The sequence below is a fragment of the Protopterus annectens genome, chromosome 15.part0 (genome assembly GCF_019279795.1).
Source record: "Protopterus annectens isolate FY-2018-M chromosome 15.part0, PAN1.0, whole genome shotgun sequence".
NCBI lineage: Eukaryota > Metazoa > Chordata > Ceratodontiformes > Protopteridae > Protopterus > Protopterus annectens.
The window spans coordinates 483395607-483416053 of NC_056749.1; the positions used below are offsets into that span (position 1 = coordinate 483395607).

The 20447-nt window shown below is 41.2% G+C and overlaps 1 protein-coding gene across 1 annotated transcript in view; it reads right to left on the reverse strand.

The window, feature by feature from the left end:
• The window catches only part of LOC122789775 (probable global transcription activator SNF2L1), a 2109210-nt gene that overhangs the window by 1002037 nt on the left and 1086726 nt on the right, over positions 1 to 20447 (reverse strand). The window contains exon 12 of the mRNA XM_044057215.1: positions 14409 to 14635. Within this exon, the coding sequence (XP_043913150.1) occupies positions 14409 to 14635 (227 nt within the window). The remainder of the gene's footprint in view (positions 1 to 14408; positions 14636 to 20447) is intronic.

The window sequence follows — 20447 nt, forward strand, 5'->3', positions numbered from 1 at the left end:
TTGTCTGTTTCTATGTGGCCCTTTTGTGGGATGCTTGTGTCAGCTGGTGGATCATATATGGTGAGCAGTTTGTAGTCCTCTGCAAACATGTTCAGACACAGTCCTTCCATGTTGGCCTTTACCTATGGGACATATATACCAGACGAGGGAGATCCCAGGACCAAGCCTTGTGGGATGCCAGTTATATCTGGTTTGTAGTCTGATATGGCTGCAGCATGTCTAGCATGTCTGTTCTGTCCTTGGTCTGGTTTGCAACCCCTCTACTGACATAGGGGTTTATATTTAAGCTGGTGAGCATATCTATAATGAACACGTAGGGTACTGTATAGAAGCCTTTGCAAGGTCCAGCTACGCTGTGTGGACCACATTGCCCTCATCAATGACCTTAATGACTGTTTCAATTGAGTCAAACATGTTTAGGGGCAGGATCTGCACTTAAGAAAGCCACACTGGGTAGGGTCCGGTGTCACTAGGTCCCCAATATCTTGATGTCTGTGGTACATGCTGATCCTTTCCATAGCTGTGCAGACCGAGCTTCTCAGGATTCTGGGGTGGTAGTTTTCAGTATCCATTCAGGCAACACCTTTGTTGAGAAGGACCACTGTTGTTGTGCACTGCTCTTTGGGTACATATCCTGTGGTAAGAATGACATTGAGCAGTAGTGTGATTTGGCATTCCATTCGTCTTGGAGTCCATGTTGGACTCAGCCCAGGACGCCATCTCATACCATTGCTGCTGTGTGTTTTGCTTTGTAGATGCTGGCTGTTACCTCAGCATCTGCAATGTCAGGGGGCCAGCAGTCTGCTGGGATAGATATTTTGCATTCTGGGGGGGGGGGGCGAGTTTGCACTGCACCTGTCAGGATATATGTTGGCAATATGTGTGTGTGTTTGGTATGTTGTTTGTGATATTTGTGTGATTCAGAGCATATCTGTGAATTCCCAACACGGTTCCTACCATCAGTTGTGAAAGCCTTGGGATTATCCTTAGTGTCCTGTACAATTTGTATCTTCATAGGTTCATAGGTTCATACTAGGCTATCCACCCTAGGGCATTTGTTAGCCTAGCCAGAGTGTGTGTGGCTTTCACAACCCCTTGCTATGTGAATATTATGGCCATTTATGATTTGCTTTGCTGTGCCTCTGTCTGGACATGACACAGTGAAGACCCCCAGTGTAACTCTACGATCATCCATCCACTTGGTAAGATTCCTGTTGAAGAGTGTCAGTGAGGGGCTCTGCCTAACATGGAGTGGGATTATGTTCCAGGGTGTGGGGAGCCTCTGGATTATGTATCTGTCCCTCCAGCACATCCTATTTCATTATGTGTTGAGGTTGACATCTCTCACTCTCACAGCTCTGATGGCTTTGAGTTTTCTGGGGTGAAGCATGTCCATTACTCCTGTGTTGGGCATGGTCTTGTACAACAGGCATGAAATGCCTCTGTGTAGGCAGTATGTGTCTGCATTCAGCTGGGGTGTCTACAGCCAGGCAGCATATGACATATATTTGAGACCCTTTATCCTCTTGGTGAGGTACCTTTGAGGTCTTTCTAACTGCTGCAGGTGTCAGGTAAGGTACATCCCATATGAGGCATTGTACTAGATTATGGGTGTGATAAGAGAACAGTATAGGGGCACAATGACCTCTGTTGACATAGATGTGAATCCTTTTATGATACGGTGTCCAATGTAGACAGTCTTCCTAGCCACATTGGCAATGTGAGTGTCACATAACAGGTTACTGTCCACTTGTGTCCCTAGGTTCCTGATTACTCTTTCCATACATAATGGTTTACCACCCATGTGGTAATTTGTGGTACCTTGTTTGGTATTTGGTGGGACATTCATACTGTCCAGTGTCTTCAGGACAGCTGGGTGGGGTTCGTGTGTGTGAGAGTGTGGTCTGTAGCATGCTACAGACTGTACAGCAGTCTTGCCTATGGTTAGTTGCACATGGGTGGACTCCAATGCCTTGTGCATTGTCAGTTACCTGCACGTATGGGTGTCTGTGCTGAATATGGATACTCACCCTCCTTTTATGTTTTGTTCCAGGTTTTGGGGCCATGACGCATGATATGTGGTATAACCTGGTAGTGCTGGTGTGCTGTCAGGAGGCTTGCAGCAGGTTTCTGTCACTGCACAGACATCGATGTTCTCCATACTGGGGATGGCCTCGGAGCATGCATATTGGGGTTTACACATCTGGCATTGGTCAGCATTACCCTTATGTTTCTTTCCACTTATGTTTTCTAGGGTGGTGGGTTAGTCTTTTCAGCCTTGCCTACGAAAGGCTCTATGGAGGTGGCAAAAGCCTTATCCAATATCCAGACGCCCAGGGGTAACAGGTGCAAGCCATCCCTGGAACAGCTGCGTGGCTTGTCAAGCATGACATCCCAAGCAGACAGACAATGGATCCCCTTGGAATGACACCAGTAAGTGTGCCACTTGTTATAACTGATCATTCCGTGTTTGTACTGTGGCATCATTCTTGGTGAGGGTAGGATGCTGCAAACGGTGAGTGTCATACCGGCCTGGGCTACATAATCAGAGCGCTCATCGATGTCTCTTTTCATGTAGTCCAGGGAGGTACATCTCAGGTCATTCACACCAGCATGGAAGGCATGTTGTTTCTCCTTCTGGCCTGTGACTGTTTGGGACACCAGCTTTGTGTACTATGTGTGGCATGTGCTATGTTTGGAGGTTGTTTGATTGGGTGTCTGCTTTAGAGGCCTCTGTTGGTGTGCTGTGTTTGTAATTTGTGCCTCCGGGAATGTTTTTCTGTGTTTATGTCTTTGGTTTGCAGTTGTGATAGGTTTATGTGGGACTGGGTTTGTGGTGTGTGTGGTTACCTTCTCCTCCTGACTAGTTTTGGGAGTACTGAGTTGAGGGAGCTCAGCCTCCAGGTTGGATAGATGGTTGCATCTCTCACATATATTTGTATTTCTTGGGGGGAGTTGGGGGTTGTCTGTGTACTCGGGGCAGGTGTAACATTGCCTCAAGATTCACAGATTCAACTTGTTGTGGCTGGCCTTAGTGGATTGTATGTGTGGACATATTTTATTGCCATACTACTGATCAGTGATTGCTTCATTGTTTATGTTTGCTCTATCATGTAGTAGCTTCCTCATTCTCTTGTATGGTTTGGTTATGGCTGGTGTCCACCATGCCAGATGCCTGCGTGTATGGCATTGTGTCTTGTTTTAATTTAGGATTGAATAATCCAAGCATTCCTGGCAGTGTTCATGGAATGGCTGTATTACAGGTTCTGAGGTGTGGCCCATATTTTGCACCTGCACAGGACCTTTAATGGATTCCACATCAGTTTGGAGGAGTGCAAATATTGCTTTAAACATGTTTTCCACTGTGGTTTTCTGGCCAGGGACTGTGGTGAGGATTTGTATATCCAGTGTGATTACTCTATGGTCTGGTTTTACCAGTGAGCAATACACTTCTCGTCTTGCCATCCAGTACCCATGTTGCTGATTATCACATCCAGTATGCTTACCCCTCTTGTGGGAGTGGTACGTTGTTCCTGGGCATTTTGGTTTATGGATTCTATGAACTTTTGTCCTACAGTGTTGGAGCTAGTATAATGCTCCCAGTCTATGTCTGGGTATTTTCAGTCACCCAATATAATGTGGTATGGAGGACTTGATATATTCATGTATTCCAGCATAGGCCAGGTGCAGTTCCTGGTGTTGGGATGGTAGTCTGTAGCAGGCTATAAACTGGGGGGCAGTTTTAGACACTGTTACTTGACCATGGCTAGTCCATGCTGCTTCTTGTTGTGGTACCAACATGGGGGGGTGGTTATCCTTGACAATTATTGCTAGTCACCCTCCTTTTGTAGCTTGCTCCATGTTTTGAGGCTGTACAGCACAGTATGAGGTGTAACCTGGTAGTGTTAGGGTGCTGTTGTGAGCCTTGACCCAGTTTTCTGTTACAGCACAGATATCAACATTCTCCATACTGGGTGAGTTTAGACTGCATGCATCTTGCTGTTTCAACTTATCCCTTATCTTATTCTTATCCCTTCTGATACCTATGGAGGTAAGTTTGTGTTTTGAGCCTTACCTATTCAGGGCACGCTGTGGGTAACAACAGTCTTTGCCAGTATCCATACGGCCTGCACTGATAGGTGCACGCCAGTCCTAGCAGGTGGAGTATCATGTCATGCTCAGCATGTCATCCCAGGCTGCCACACACTGGATCCCCTTTGACTAACTGCGATACTTCAGTCAATTATTGCACTTGATCATCTCATTGTCATATTGTGGCATGATGCTTGGTGAGGGTAGGATGTTAGTCAGGGTCCTCAGGTGTGCATACAGTACATGGTGTTACATTACTTAACACATGGCATTCATGCCTCAGGTGGTGCTGCAGGGCTGCCTCTGTTGGATGCACATATTACACTCCCTGTACATGTTTGTGAGCAGGTCATGTCATTTTAGGCATCCCTGTTATTATTTGAGTGAGTCAGAGGGGGTATCATTCCCAGGGTTCCTACTGAGCCAGTGTATGTGCTATGCGTTGCCTCTTTGCCAAGGCCAGGGCATACTGGGCACGCCTCCTTCGGCCTACTGGGGTAGGCTCAGGTTGTTCCTCCTCCGAGTCACGCTCTGCCTGTGATGGCCTTGGCAATGGTGGGGGGCCGTTTGGCTCGGCCCTATGCTGGTCCTGCTGCAGTTGTTTTTGCAAGATCATATTATGTAGCATAGCGGGTCTACTACTAATGCCCGAAACGACGATTCCCCGACGGAAAACTCACCGACGCCAGATGACCGACAGGTAAGTGTACCGACAGGGTGATTTGCCGACAGCGGAAAGACCGACAAGGGACGGTAAGTGTGCGATGGTGACGGAGTTAGGAGCGGTCAGGTAAGTGCTCGAGATTGTGGGATGTCGGGTTAGGCTGTGGGAAAGGTGAGTGTGTGTTCGTGTCGGAGGTATGGTTCGGGTAAGGTAAGTGTGTGCTAGTGAGGGACTGTAGTTTAGGGACGGGTTAAGTGAGTTAGGGTTAGGGTGCAGGTAGGTGAAGTGTGCGTTAGTGTCGGAGCTTGGGCTAGGGTGGGTTAAGTGAGTTAGGGTTAGGGTGCAGGTAGGTGAAGTGTGCGTTAGTGTCGGAGCTTGGGCTAGGGGTGGGTTAAGTGAGTTAGGGTTAGGGTGCAGGTAGGTGATGTGTGCGTTAGTGTTGGAGCTTGGGCTAGGGGTGGGTTAAGTGAGTTAGGGTTAGGGTGCAGGTAGGTGAAGTGTGCGATAGTGTCGGACCTTAGGGTTAGGGTTTGGGTCAGGGCTAGTGTGTATGCTATGTAGTGTCGCGTGTTGTTTACGTTCCGTGTGTCGGTGTAATGGTGTTCGGTGTAATGGTGTTCGGTGTTTTGCGTTGTCGGGTTTGTGTGATGTCGGTCATCTGGCGTCGGTGAGTTTTCCGTCGGGGAATCGTCGTGTCGGTAATTAGTAGTAGACCCAGCATAGCACATACCATGACAATTTGGGTACATGTAGTTGGTGTGTACTGCAAGGCTCCACCAGATGTGTCCAGACACCGGAACCGTGACTTGAGCAGCCCAAACACACGCTCTATTACATTACGTGTTTGTGCGTGTGCCTCATTATGGCGTTCCTGTTCAGGTGTGTGTGCGTTTCTGATGGGTGTCATCAGCCACGGCTCCAGTGCATAACCTGCATCCCCCACTAGGTGTCCGTGTGGGATGTCCCCATTGGCAAATGTCTGGTACAGCTGCGTCAAATGCCAGATGTGGGAATCATGGTAGCTCCCAGGGCAGCCAGCACACACATTCATTATTATGCCCTGGGCATCACACACAACCTGGCAGTTGATGGAGGGGAAGCCCTTGCGGTTAATGTAGGCCCTACCCCACTCACCGGCTGGTGCTTTGATGCGTATGTGCGTGCAGTCTATTGCACCCATTACCTCAGGTTATTCCGCTATTTGCTGGAAGAGACGCATATTGCTGGCCAATACCTCACGGGCATTGGGGAAATATACATAATCACCGACATGTGCTGACATGGCATCCAGGAACTGGTGCAGTACCCTGGAGGCTGATGCCTGTGATATCCCCATCATATCACCAGTTGGTCTCTGGAAGGTACCTGTTGCTAGTATTCTTAGGCCAACACATACCTTGGTTTCCACTGGGATGGGTTCCCCTCTGTTGGTTCTGTGTGTGAGGCGTGGCCTGCACAGCTCCACTATTTGCTGCAGGAGGTCTCTGTCCACTCTATAGTGCTCTACTATCTCCAGCTCATGTAACCCGTGGTAGGTGACCCTGGGCCTGTACACTCTTCTCCGTCTCCTCACTGTGGGTTTTCTGGCACCATCTGCATTGTCACCACCCTCAGCAAGTCGCCTATGTCTCATTATGACAGCTATGGCAGCCCCTAACATTTCTGCTCTGAGTTCAGCTTTTTCAGTTTTCACTTCTAATAGCTTACTCCTGTCTTGCAGTGTCTCTTGAGAGAAACATCTTGCACCGCTGTTTGCAGAGTTTTAAGTGTTTGGCTGAGCTACTATTCTGCCTGTCTAATTGCCTGCTTCTAATTGTTTTCACCTGCTAGCTCCAGCAGTATTCCCTGCTAGCGTCCTACTAAATCTGCTGCTTCCTTTTTCCTCTCTGTTTCCTCAGGGAGGAGCCGTGTGCATACCAGCAGAAACACGCTCACAGTGGCTTACACGCGCGCACACATGCTTACACGGTTCAGAATCTGCTTATTTGGGTTAAAACGCGCGCACACCCGTGCAAACAGTGTTAAACATCTCCCAACACGCTCCCACATGCTCAGTCTAGCTTACACGCGTGCACACTGTCTTACTCGCGCTTCATGGCGCGCACACGTGCGCATGCACGCCCAGCAAGAAACTTTGGTGTAGGCAACAGTGTACACCTTCCATTTCTTGACTTTCCCATGCTTATGTTGTGGTACTCCTCTTTCCATGATATGTGTCTGACATCTGTCATGTAACTCTGACCTCCAATGAACTGCATTTCTTTCTGCCATTCCCCCCTGTGATGTCACCTATCTCCTACTCTGTTCCTCCCCTTCTGTAACTCTTACACTACTCAGAATGTGCTCATTTGCTATGTGACAGTGGAATTCAATATCCTAACACTCATTTGCATCAGATTGCCTACTAATGTTTAGTTACATCTCTTAGACTCAGCTTCCCCCCTTAGCAACCACTACACGGTGGCCATGTTGTTTTTGGTCTGCTGGTCCCTGCATTGTAAATCCATGTATTGCATAAAACCCACATTTGTGGATTTATAACCTTCATTTTTATGTTTTATACAGCGCAGCCCGTTTGCGCGGGGCTGCGCTGGATTTAAACATTGGCGATTGCTGGAAAAACAAATTATATTTTTATTACTTTTGCATCAGGATACCTTGCCAATGGCCACATATTTGGCCACTGGCATGCTGCCTGACACATATGCACCCTTTATTTGGAGCTGACATGGCTCCATTGTGGTTTTTGCAGAAACGTACTCAGTTGTCAACTGAGTACATTTCTGCAGCTAAAACGGCTCTTACACGGGCTGTTCTGGGCTTTCTGAATCGCTAATCATCCTCATTTGCATGCTATTCGGCTGCAAGTGAGGTGATTAGCTTATCCACGCCCACTCCATGTAAGAGACGTTTTAGCTGGTCTCTTACACGGACTTTGGGCTGTTCCTGGATCACGAAGGCTGCATGGAGTTTTACACTACTCTTAGACTCCGTGCAAGCCTTCGTGAATCCTGCCCTTTATGTTGGAGATGTAAAGCAGACTCTAAACCAGATTGGTCACACGTTTTACAATTGTACAATTTTAAAGAAATTTTGGGAGAAAATTAATAGTCTCCTTCAAACACTTTTCACAGACAATTTTATATTAACTAAATCCTTAATTCTTTTTAATACTCCAAATCCCAAATGTGTAAGAAAAGTCATGTATCCTCTCTTATGGTCTGTCCTAACAGCAGCTAGAAAAACAATAACCAGAAACTGGAAATCTGAATATACTCCTTCATATGATGAATTCAAAAATATTATTTCTGAAATGTGTTTGTTAGAAATGATAACTATCAAATCAAGATCAGTTAAAATACCTTTTTCATATAATATGTGGTCCAATTTAAAAAATATTCTAGATAAAGATACCAGTATAGTTTGATAAAACTATTATGGTTCTTTTGACACTCTGTTATACTGTTATACTTAGACACTGTTGTAAATACTTTAGTTGACCTTACCTATCGTTTATTTATTTGTGTTTGAATTGCAAGTTATTTCTTTTATGAATGTCTGTAAACAAAATTTATTGTTATAAAATCTTAATAAAAAAAAGAAAATAGACACACTGATCATGGACATCCTGAGATGGAAGTTTATACCCACATGCAACACACTTTCTAAAACCTTTATTCATTTTAACCTAACCGAAATGAACCTACAACTACCTACCTAAACTAATCATAATACATAAAAGACACTATAAGAACACCCCTAACACCGGGCGGGAAAACAACTTACTCAACAAATCACTAAACCTACACCGAAACACAACACACATACTAACTCTTAACACTCTATCCTAACTCACACAAAAAGTAAACTAGGGTAGAGGAAGCTAACAATATAAAAAAATAGTCAGTAAAAGAATATAATCCATAGTGCATACAACTGAGCTGCTGTCCAGAATGGAGGCAACTAGATCTAGGGTAGTTCTGATGGAGTGAGGGTTTGGGTAGAGGAGGAAGAGCCCGACAGACTGAAATCTTTAGAAGTTGGCTGGCATCAGATCCAAGTCAGATCCGACAAGCCACAAGTTGAACCCAGACAGAAAAGACAACATTGGTTCATGTTATCGCCCTCCACCCCCACAAGGGACCTCCATTCTAGTGATAAATTTCTACTAAGTACTACCACAGCAAATAATTTATTAAGGGACTTACTAAACTCTGGTTACATCTCCAAACTCTGGAACACCATCCCTACACAAGTAAAAAATGTCTAACAAACTCCCAAACTATAAAATACAGCTCAAACAATACATTACCCAATCCTGGCCGTGCACATATTCATCACCAGGTTGAGACCTCTAGTGAAAGCACAATCTTCTTACTGCTTATCACTAACTTTCTGCCCTCCTCTACTTGAATCATTGCACCCCCTAACAACTCTTCCTCCTGCACTTGAATCAATACACCTCTCTTAACCCCCTCTTACACAACATTGCTCATCTTTTTCTTTTTCTAACTGACCCCATCCACTGCTCTACCCCTTTCATGCACCTCTGTATGCCTAAATTACAAATCTTTCTAGATACACCGATTTGGAATAGGCAGCCTAGAAAAGAACTAATCCTATACCATGCTCTTTTATTCACTTGTTACTATCACTATCCTCCTATACAATACTAGTATCTCCCCTCCTACATCATTTTATAAATTACTTCATTATATCTCGAACTCTTTACAAACCTATACAATACTAAAAATCTCCCTTCCAATAAAATTTTATAACTTACTTTATTACATATCTTTAACTCCTTGCAAATCTTTCTTTACCAAAATTTAAGAACACTAAACTTCTTTACAACATTTTCCCTTCTACAGTTTCAATCCATTTACTTCCTGCAAGATTTTAGAGCTACGAGAACTTTATAGACGTATAACTGTTGATGTAAATACTTTACTGAATATATGTGTCTTGTAATTATGTTTGTTTGCTTTTTTCCCCTGAGAAATGTAACTTTTTTTTTTCCTGGGAACTGTCTAAAATTCACTTGTTAATATAAATGTACTATGATGGAACTTTTCTTCCAGGGCCTCCGCTGAAAATGGGCTCTGCCCAGTCAGCATTTCACAGTCAACAAAGGCAAATACAAGCATACATACATACATACATACACACATAAATAAATAAATATGGAAAAATGTGGAAACTCTGTATCTTGCAATGGGCTATCCCAAGAGACAGACACTTTGTGAATTTCCTTACAGCAGTGGATAGCCCAAATTGTAAGGAAAAGAACTGACAATGTGATCTGGACATACAAAACCTTAAGAAATACCAGAAATCTGGATGAACAGGAATGTGCTGATATGCATCTTTTCAATTTAAGGTTACCCAAAGATGAAGGGGTAACAGGTTGTGAAGATAAGGCATTTTGAACTTGAGTATTATCACAAACTGGTTCAGGAAAGAATGATCCAAAACTAATCCCCAAAGTTTTTTATTCTTGGGCATTAAAAAACATTCTTGATAAAAATCCTTTCTCTAACTGAGAAGGAGGAGGAACAATTTTTTTACCCCCTGAGACAGCATGTGATGTAACACAGGAGGAAAGAGAACAGTTTGGTATAGCGGATGAGGAGGAATCCCCTGGAAAGGATGAATTTTCTCCCACTACTATTTATATTATAGGTGGATAATATTCAGGGCCCATTTGTCTGAAACAATCTGCTGCAAAAGAAAGAAATGGAGAGTCAGATTTTCTGGAAGGATTAAGGGACTTCAAGCGGTCGGGGTGGAGGGACAAGGTCCATCATATAGTCACTCTGACTTATCTGATTGTCCTTTGTTCTGGTGAGTTTCTGCTTCCTTTCTGGAACCTCACTGCTACTGCTTTTTAAATGTTTGCTTACCAGCATTCTGCTGAGACTATTTACATTGTTTTTCACAAAATTAAACAAGGGAGTAGAGGGATGACACATTTGAGAGATTCTCTGAATCAGCTTTCCTCTCATTACACGTTTTGATAACTTCTTCAGCAGGAGGTCTTAAAATGAACTCTATCCACGGGAAAATGTCAAATTTAATTTTTGACATCATCTGGGAGGTTCTGAGAAAGTAGCCAGACAAACCTCCTTAAAACAGTACTAGAGGAAGCAGCCCTAAAGGTAGTTTCTAGAACCACAAACACATTTTAAACAATGAGTAGTGAATTGAGAAATAGAAGGGGCTAAACTACACAGTGCAGAGTTTCTCCTCACAAGAGGAAACTAATGCAAAAACATTCCACATACTTTCACAAGTTATCAGGATAAACTTCAGCACATCAGCCTGACAGTTTAGAATCCTAAAAATCAAAGTTGCAGAAGTAGTTATTTTTCCCCAAACTCATCAAAAGCTTTAAAAATATATCAAAAGCTTTTCCATCCTTAGCAGAATGAGAATGATTACAATTAACAAATTTAGTAGCAACTGGACTTATAAAACCTACAGCTGCTGGGTCAGGCCTGGGATTCAGGTATACAATCTTAAAAGACTGAAGAACTTTATACAATCTACCTACTTTCTTAGGGGCAGCAGGTTGACTGTCAAGGAAACCACAGGCTGTGACAAAAACATCCTCCAAGGTTGACAGAAGTGGAGGAATAGGTGAAGTTTTTGGAAATACCATTTGTAACAAATCATATTTTCTTGGGGTCTGAAATCCTCTCACAGGGAGAATCAGATACCACAGTTTCCCCAGAATTTAAATCAGAAACCTGAGGAGAAAACAAATGCATCTGTCTCTTCACCTTGTACATATTCACAGAAAGAGGAACCACCTTTTCTATTACCAGTATTGCCATTGTCAGTAACAGCTTCCCCTGTTATGGGCAAAAACATTGTGGCTAAGCAGGGCACATTCCCTGCCCTTTTCCTATGACCAACAAGAGTGGCTCTTCCTTGCCCCCTTTGGGAGATCCCAACAGTTGAAGAGAATGTGGCTAACTCCCAGTCCATGGTGGCTGTATGGACTAAACCAGAGGGATCTGAAAAAAAGACAAGTGGTCTAAGGAACCAGCTTTGGCCACAGTAGATTCACCAACCTGTGGCTGAGGCAAATTACCACAGTGTTGTGGTGACAAAGGCTGCTTTAACAATTCGTCTCAGGCTGGAAGAAGGTCCAACTGAGAAACCGGTACTTTGTTTCATGGTCAAGCCAATAATGGTGTTTCTTTCCTAGGAATACTTCGTAAAACAGGAAATAAGTCAAAAAGAAACATTTTCTCATAAAGAAAAAACACACTTTAAAAACACTTTTCCCAACCCCCAAAAGTAAATTAAGCACAGTTTATCTGCAGAAAAAAGTAGTTAAAACAACTATTAATAACATTTTTACCACAAAAGAAAAAAAGTGCACTCCTGTTTGCAACTCACAAGACAGTCAACAAAAATATTTTTTCAGAAATTTTAAACATTTACAAGTAAAAATTAGTAGGGAAGGTTTTTCCCTGAAGGGAACTTACCTGCCTAACAATGGAACAGCATTAGCCTACAGTTGAACCTTATAAACCCACAGAGGAGCATTCTTCCCAGCCGGAGAAAAGCTCTGTGGGGCTTAGTGCCTCAATATGACCTTTCAGTCAGCTCAACTTGAGCTGCCTAATTGTCTAGGCATGTGGAAGATGTCCTGAAACTTTGGAAGCTGGTCAGTTGTTATATCCTATGCAGGATATAAGCCATATAGCCAAGGCTTCTGCAGCAGTGATTCATGTGAAGAACATCAAAAAACACAAAACAAGAAAAAAAAAAATCACACTAACTAGCCAAAGTAGAAATTCAACTATGAATATACAGGCTTTTTCATATAGATAATGACGGCAGCAAGAAACAGACACTGAAGGGGAAAAAGTAAGATAAGACAAAAACAGACTACAAGTGGAAATTAAAATGACCCACAAGTCCCCCCCCACACACACACACACACACACATTTATTGTCTTCTTTACCATATGGTGAATTTATCAGACTTAGGTGACTATGTAATACTGATGAAGACTGGGGGTTAGAAATGCTCAGAACTTTTGATACGTTTGTTTCGAAGGACTATGATCCTTCTTTGGTTGAATCAGCTATTAACAAGGTTACCTAGGATATACTAGTTAGAGACAGTTTACACAATTATTTTTTTGTTTACTGGTTGGACAACCAAGTTAAATGTAGTAATAATAATGCAGTTATTACTGGCACTAAACTGAAGAGTAATATATATTTTGTAACCACTTTTTCGTGTTTTAGTAATGAGGTAGTTTCTTTGCTCAAATATTATTGGAGTTATTTATTGAAAAATAAAGAGTTGTCTGAGTTTTTGTATGGTCAGCCTAGTATTTCATACAGGAGGGGTAGGAACCTCAAAGACATTTTGGTTCATAATTATTTTGTTTTACCTGAGGTTTCACAAACTATTTCTTTGCTAGAAAAGGGCACCTTCCCGAGTGGCAACTGTTGTTCCTGTGCTAATGTTGTGAGATTTTTCCCTTTATTAATGGCATCAGTTTTGCTGCATTGGATAGATTTGATTGTAACACTGAGGTCATTTATGTTTTGAGATGCCCCTGTGACTTGTTTTATATTACGGAAAGTAAACGTAAATTTAAAGTAAGATTGCAGGAACATATTATATATACTAAACATGGGAAGATAGAAAGTCCCATTGCCCAACATTTTAAATCTTTTCATAATTCTGATTCTTCTGTTTTGCAAGCTCCTATTTTACAGAAAGTTTGTATTAATTTTATTATTGATGAAACCTTTAAGAGTAAATTACTATATAACGAATCCTTGTACATTTTAAAGTTTGGTATTCTGTCCCCTGGTGGTCTGAATAATGAAGTTAATTGGAGTGTTTTACTTTAACTTGCTTGATTAGATACTTGTATGATTGATTGTTAATTTTTTTTTTGTATTTATATGGTTGATTTTAATTGATTTTTACTCCTGGAAGGCTTATTAGCCAAGGCGGTAGAGTGTTATAGTGTGTTTAATAAATGTTGGGTCTGTATCGTTGACCTTGTGGTTAATTTTCATTTTATTTTTTTATTTTCTTGTGGTTTGTGCTGGAAGTGGAAATTATTACAGCCCAAAGCAACCTTATAAGTATAACTGCAATAAGAAAGGAAGACCAGTAAAAATGTATTATGAATATAGAATAAATTTCAAGGAAGAGAACGTGGCTGAAGCTGAGTCAAAATCCGCACCTATTTTCAAAGGCTGTAAACAAGATCTGAGATAATCTTACAGACTGTGGTATGATGGGGAAAAAGTTCTTAATGGGGCTCAAGACAAGAGTGCTAGTCTTGCTGGGTTGGATCAAACAAGTGGTTTAAAGATCCAAATGCTGGACTAGATGGAATGAATAGGATCAGCAGTCTTTAACCATGCTAATATTCCCCCTGATAAATTACCCCAGCTGTGCAAAAACCTGTAGTAGTAAACTCTAATTAATTATTGCGAGAAAACTTTACAGTATAATTTCAAAACATATTTAACTCAGAGATCAATTCTGTTAAGAACACAAAATCTTTCCTTCTTAAAAAAATGCTTTTCTTTATTACTCACATTGTACATGAAGCATTAATTCAAGCAAACTTGCATCCATTTAATTGGTCAACAAGATACTCACCCTGTTCTTTGAGTTTTGGTAGCAGTTTATCAAGCACCACCATCTTTCCGCTGTTAAAAACCAAGTGAGTGTCAGTGGTGTATGGAGGCCCTGGTTCCGCACCATCAAACAGATAGGGATGGTTGCAACACTTTCTTAACTGCATCAGAATATTCAATAGGCGCATCTTATCCAATTTACCAGCAGAATTCAGTATATCAATATCCTTCATCAGAATCTTTGTATACCTAAAATTTCAACATCAGTCCAACTTTAATAATTACTGGTATGTCACTTTAGAACACAATATAGCTGCCTATCACTCTATAACATTAATTTATCCAGAAACAAAATACTACTATATATCAAAAAAAATATTGTCAAGGGAAAATGGAAAAAGTATGTAATGCTGCTTAAACAAAATTGTGAGGAAAGTACAAACAGGTACACCAAACAAGTTATGATGATACAATCTAATTTGTTTGATATTTGTTTACCAGGAAAAGTCCGACTGGGTAAGTGCTCATTTTCACCGGAAGCCTAGGGGGAAAAGCTCCAGAGAACATTTTAGACAGATTACAAATTGACACTGATTACAAAGACTAAGACAATATCACAGGAGTACAATCTGTGGATACTATAAAAATAAGCAATATGGTTAGAACAATCTATATACGTGAACATGATAAGACAAGGTCAATATCATAGGACCATAATTTGTGGATACAATACAAAAAGGAAGCAATCAAGTTTGAACACACTATATATAGGATACATGAGAATTCCTAATATATATGATTTATGATAGCACATGATAATACATGACAAATAAGAAATAAACATTGGAATACACTATACACTAATAGAATACAACATTGCAAGAGGTTCCATATGTCAATACAGGGACTCAAGGTAGCTGCAAAATTCAAGAGGAGGAAAGGAAGAGAATTAGTAAAAGAGAGAGAGAAAGAGAAAGAGAGAGAGAGAGAGAGAGAGAGAGAGAGAGACAGAGTGTGTGTGTGTGTGTGATTAATTTCTCTCTCTTGGTCTGCCTACATCCACTGAGTGCTGGACTAGACTCCAGCTCCCCAGTGAATCTGAACTGGATGAAGTCAGTACAGAAAATCGAAGGTGTGCATCACACACCCACATGTACAATTCCTTCGCCTGGTCTCTTTAGAAATGTTTTATTCTTCAGTGGTAGTGGGTTTCCCTTCCTCCATGCTGATCCCTTTAGATATTTTTATTTATTTTATTTTTATCTAACATTCGTTAACTGGGAAAGTCCGACTTGGAACAAAGGCAATTTTCAGCAAAAGCCCGGAGAGAAACACTCCAAATGCATGTCTTTATAATGTGGGAGAAAACCAGAGTACCCGGAGGAAACCCACATGAACGCAGGGAGGACATGCAGACTCCACACAGAAGGCACTCCAACCGAGAATCGAACCAGAGAACTTCTTGCTGTGAGGCGACAACTCTACCACTGCACCACTGTGCCGTCCAAATTATAAGACTATAAAAGTTTCATATTTTTTTGGTTATCAAGTAGTTCCTTTTCCCCTCAACACTTTGCTGAAATGTTTTATAATTTCTGTTCATCTAGTCAAAGCCATATTCATGTTACAAATGAATGTCCCAGAAATCATTAAGATTAGCAAGTTAAGCAGCAGAACATGCCAGCCAATAAGCAGAGCTTTGATGCAGCTCTTCTGTACAGTTCCATTAAGGGACTGTATGAACTATTGCAAAGTTAGTGTGTCAACATTCATATCTCCATTCAAACAAACTGAAGGACAATTCTTCATTATTCTTTTCACATTCTCCTTCCAAACCAGATCTTAAACGTAAAGGCAGTAAGGATGGAATCAGACCTACATACAAAAATGTCGTGTGTGTGTTCATCATAATAACAGATCTGCAAGAAGGTCTATCTTCTATAACCAACAGGATTTGCGCATTAGGGATTATGACCACTCAGAAAATAAAACACTCCCAGGCTAGCAAGAACCCTCCTCCATGTGATCAAGTACACATATGTTACATTCTGCAGTTCTATTTGTTATACCTCTTAGGTAACTGAAGAAGAAAAGACAGAGGAATACGAACAGACTCTAGACTACAAACACTGTAGGTGTGAGGATGGAGAGAGGAGGATATTAAAAAAGAAAGAGTTCTTTCTTACAGATCTATCACTACTAGGAAATAAATTTCACAGCACATAAGAAGAGGTCCATCTTTTTGTATGCAACAGGACAAAGTATCTAGTAATTCCTTAAGCACTGCTGCCTTCAAAGGAACATAGCATGGACCCAAAGAAGACCTAGACTAGGAAACAGCACCCAGCCTGTACTGGATTGTAAAGGTGTGAAGAGTAATATTAAGAAAAAAAAACACAAGACATAAACACAAGACATAACAAGACACAAACAATCTCAAATTCTTAAGGTAAAAAAGCCCAAGGCCAAAGTACGGTTGTGTCAGAACTTACCATAACATTATATGTGCAAATGAATCACTGATAAAGTATTGATTACTTACTGGAAATATCCTTCCAAGGATGCTGTACGTCTAGCCACCACACTAAAGCATGCATGTCTTCTTTCACATAATGCATCTGACATACACCTGAAGTGCTAGAATGTGAAGCAGTGCATAAGGACATATGGACACGAAAATATTCAAGACTTTCTTGCTCCAGACTAAGCCACAGGAAGAAGAAAATGAGACAACAGAAAGACAGGGAAATGTAAAAGAGAGTCCCACCTTGGCAGGAAAAGGAAATATATATATATATATATATATATATATATATATATATATATATATATATATATATATCAAATATAAAAACAGGGAAAAGGGGGGGGGTCATACTGCAACAGTGATTCAACTGGACATCTACTGTTATGGTAAGTTCTTACACAATTGTACTATGTACTTCAGTATTCACTACTTATGGAAGATTACCAAATTTTTTAGAAAGAATGCCAGGGGAAATGGTAGAGAAATTACAGTCCAGAATTCTGTGAAGGACAGATCTGGGAAATTCAGTTCTAGATCTGGAAAAAGCATATATCTTATAGCAATTAGGAAAGGTGAAGATGGATAACCAGGTAGCTGCTTCTAAAATAGATCCAGAATTTACACTTTTGAAAAAGGTTGCTCAAGATGCCACTGCTCTGGTGGAATGGGCTTTAATATGACCTACAAGAAATTTTCTGTGAAAAGAATAACAAAAGGAAATAACTATGGAAACCGAATTAGAAATGGTCTGTTTGAAAAAGTAGAGTTGTAATAGTATATGTTTGAATTTCACACTGCCTCAGTAGCAACACCCATCTACCATCCTCTTATTTTGTATATAACTCAATGGTATCAAACCTACTGTGCTGTTGGTTGGCTTTGATTATTTGTGTTGGCATTTTATGGCTGTGAATCGGTTGGTTTCACACAATTCTTGCTTCTGGTTCTTCTTGGTTTGTCCTACTCAACACAAAAAGCCTGAATAACTGACTTTGTCTGACAGCAGTTAAGTTTCCCCTGATAGAAGGGGCTTAGCCAATTCCTTACCACAGACAGTCAGAGGAGGGGATCCTGAGATCTGGAAATCTGCCAGTGCAGGTGATTGTGCAAGTATACTCTACTTGGGCCTTGCCTTTATCAGTGGCTTTTTAGAAAGGTTTAGACTCTAGAAGTGCTCTAGAAGCAGCAATTTGGTTTGTATATGCTTTTACAAAGCATAGCAAAATAGGTTCCTTTTCAAAGTCTAGAGTGGGCTTTGCTAGGACAACTCTTTACAGGCTCCTGGACCTAATACCTTCCTGCTCCCAAACGTTATAGGCTATGGTATTCATATAGCTATGTCTAATGCAGCAATAATCAAATGATGAACACAGTACAGCTGTGTAAATAACTTTAACAAAACAGTAGTTATTTGAATGATCACTGCTGTAGTAGCCACTTCCCTTCCTCCACCCCCCTTAATTTTTGTCTGAATTTTGTGTGCCAGGGTGAAGCATTGATTGTTATTCACCTAGCACTACATGTTTTCTGGCTGGAGTCACCCTCTTTCACATGGCATGAAAGCTCTGAAAGGTTTGGCACCGAAAACACTGATGTATCCAGCTCTGCTCAAGCTCTCAATGGTTTGATGTGTCCTTAAGCTTTGGAAGCTGGCCAGCTGTTATAACCTATGCAGAAAACAACCCATATAGCTAAGGATACTGCAGCATGATGAACATCTTAAGTTCTTTGTTTTCCTTGGCACAAATAGTAAACTAAACTGGGGGTAGGCATTCAGTTTAAACAGAGTGCCAAAAGTCAGGACTTCTACTCCTGCATGGTGTTCAAGTGCCAGGCAAACAGACAGAAATGGGAAGGGGTGGAGTGGTGAAATATGTGACAGTTGGACATAAACATAATTTTAAGAAGACTGATTATATTGTCATTAATTAATTAAATCAGTTTGATCAGGTTTGCAAGAAGTCCTGTCAGAAAGGCAGAAATAAAGTAAAGCTATGACACTGCTGCTTAAGATTGTCCCCTCTGCTGGTCCACAGTAAAGTGTCACACAAAGTGTGTTCAACTACTGCCTAACACTATCCTATTCCTTTCTAGCAGAGTGGATGAGACATCCTGGATGGCTCATTCATTTATTTATTTATTTATTTATTTATTTTGTTGACAGTGTCAGTCTGGGCTGTGGCAGCCATTAATAGGCAATTTTATGTAACAGAGAAAAATGTTAAATTTAAAATTACAATACAGACATGCAATAACTAAAAGGCAGCTAAAGTATAGAAAATCTGCACTTAGTAAAACAGAGCCAATACATATTAATACAACATACACTGGTATACACAGTGAGGTTTAAAATGTCAACTTCCAATTTTACATGTATGGACAGAAGAAATAAGAGAGAGAGAAGGTGTGGGAGACAACAGTAGAAAGCAGACAAGAGGTGAGGAAAGGTGAGTAGTATGTATATTTCTTGGATGATAAAGAGATAAGAAAGTTGTAGTGAAGTTGAGGGAGATGTAGAAGGTAGTGAGTATGAATTGGAATTTTGCAGAAGGGGAAACTTGTAAGGGGATAAGTGCTGACAGTAGACGTGGCAGTAAAGAAAGAGGGATAGGAGTCAGTAGGACTTTTACACTGAGTATGTACTTTGTTGAGGTATACAGGAGTAATGTAGTTGTGAAAGGGCCAGGATAGTCTAGGCTGGGGAGGTGCAAGAGCACAGTCAGTGTTTTTCATGTGTTGTTTTGGCAAGTTTTTGAATCTGGATAGATTGCTTTGCTGTCTGATGGTGGCATGGATAGAATTCTGGATTTTAGAGACATAATTTGAGGACAAGGACATTACCAGCAGAGTTGTTGGTTTTAGTTAAGGTTAACAGGGACTTGTGAGTGGAATGTAGTGACTGTGCTCATTTTAAGGTTTGTAGATATATTATGAGCAGTTGCTAGCTGTGTGATTTGCAGAACAATTAACATCTGCTTCCATGCAGCTGTTTCTCATGTGGTGGGGCATCTGACACAGGTAACAAGACAGGATGAGGAGGGGCCACAAAGGAAAATGATTATTCTCTGGATATGATTCTTCATGATTATGTTTCTTCATGTTGATAAGTGGAAGTACAGAGGGAACAACTCCCATCTGCTTTAAGAGTGAGACTCTTGTGCAAGGTCAAAGGATTGATGCCATCTGCCTGTGGGTTTGACCAGGGGCTCCTGTATAACACTGAAAATCCTTACCTTTGGACTTTGGGTCCACAACCATGCTGGAAGTTAAGACAGGGAGTAAAGCCTTTTGTCAGAGTACTTATGCTGCTGTAGCTGTGTGGTCCACTACAACCAGATCTGGCACATGGTACTCTGTATTTACTAAAAAAGAATATTGTGAAAGAAGGAATTTGACAGCAACAACAGTAAGGCTCTTGACCTATTTCCTCATGTCATCTAGCTAGGTGCTCCTGAACCTCTTTACTAAACAGAAAAGAACCTGAAAGGGGGAAGAAAGAAAGGTTGCTTTAGTTTCCACAATAAAATTAATTAG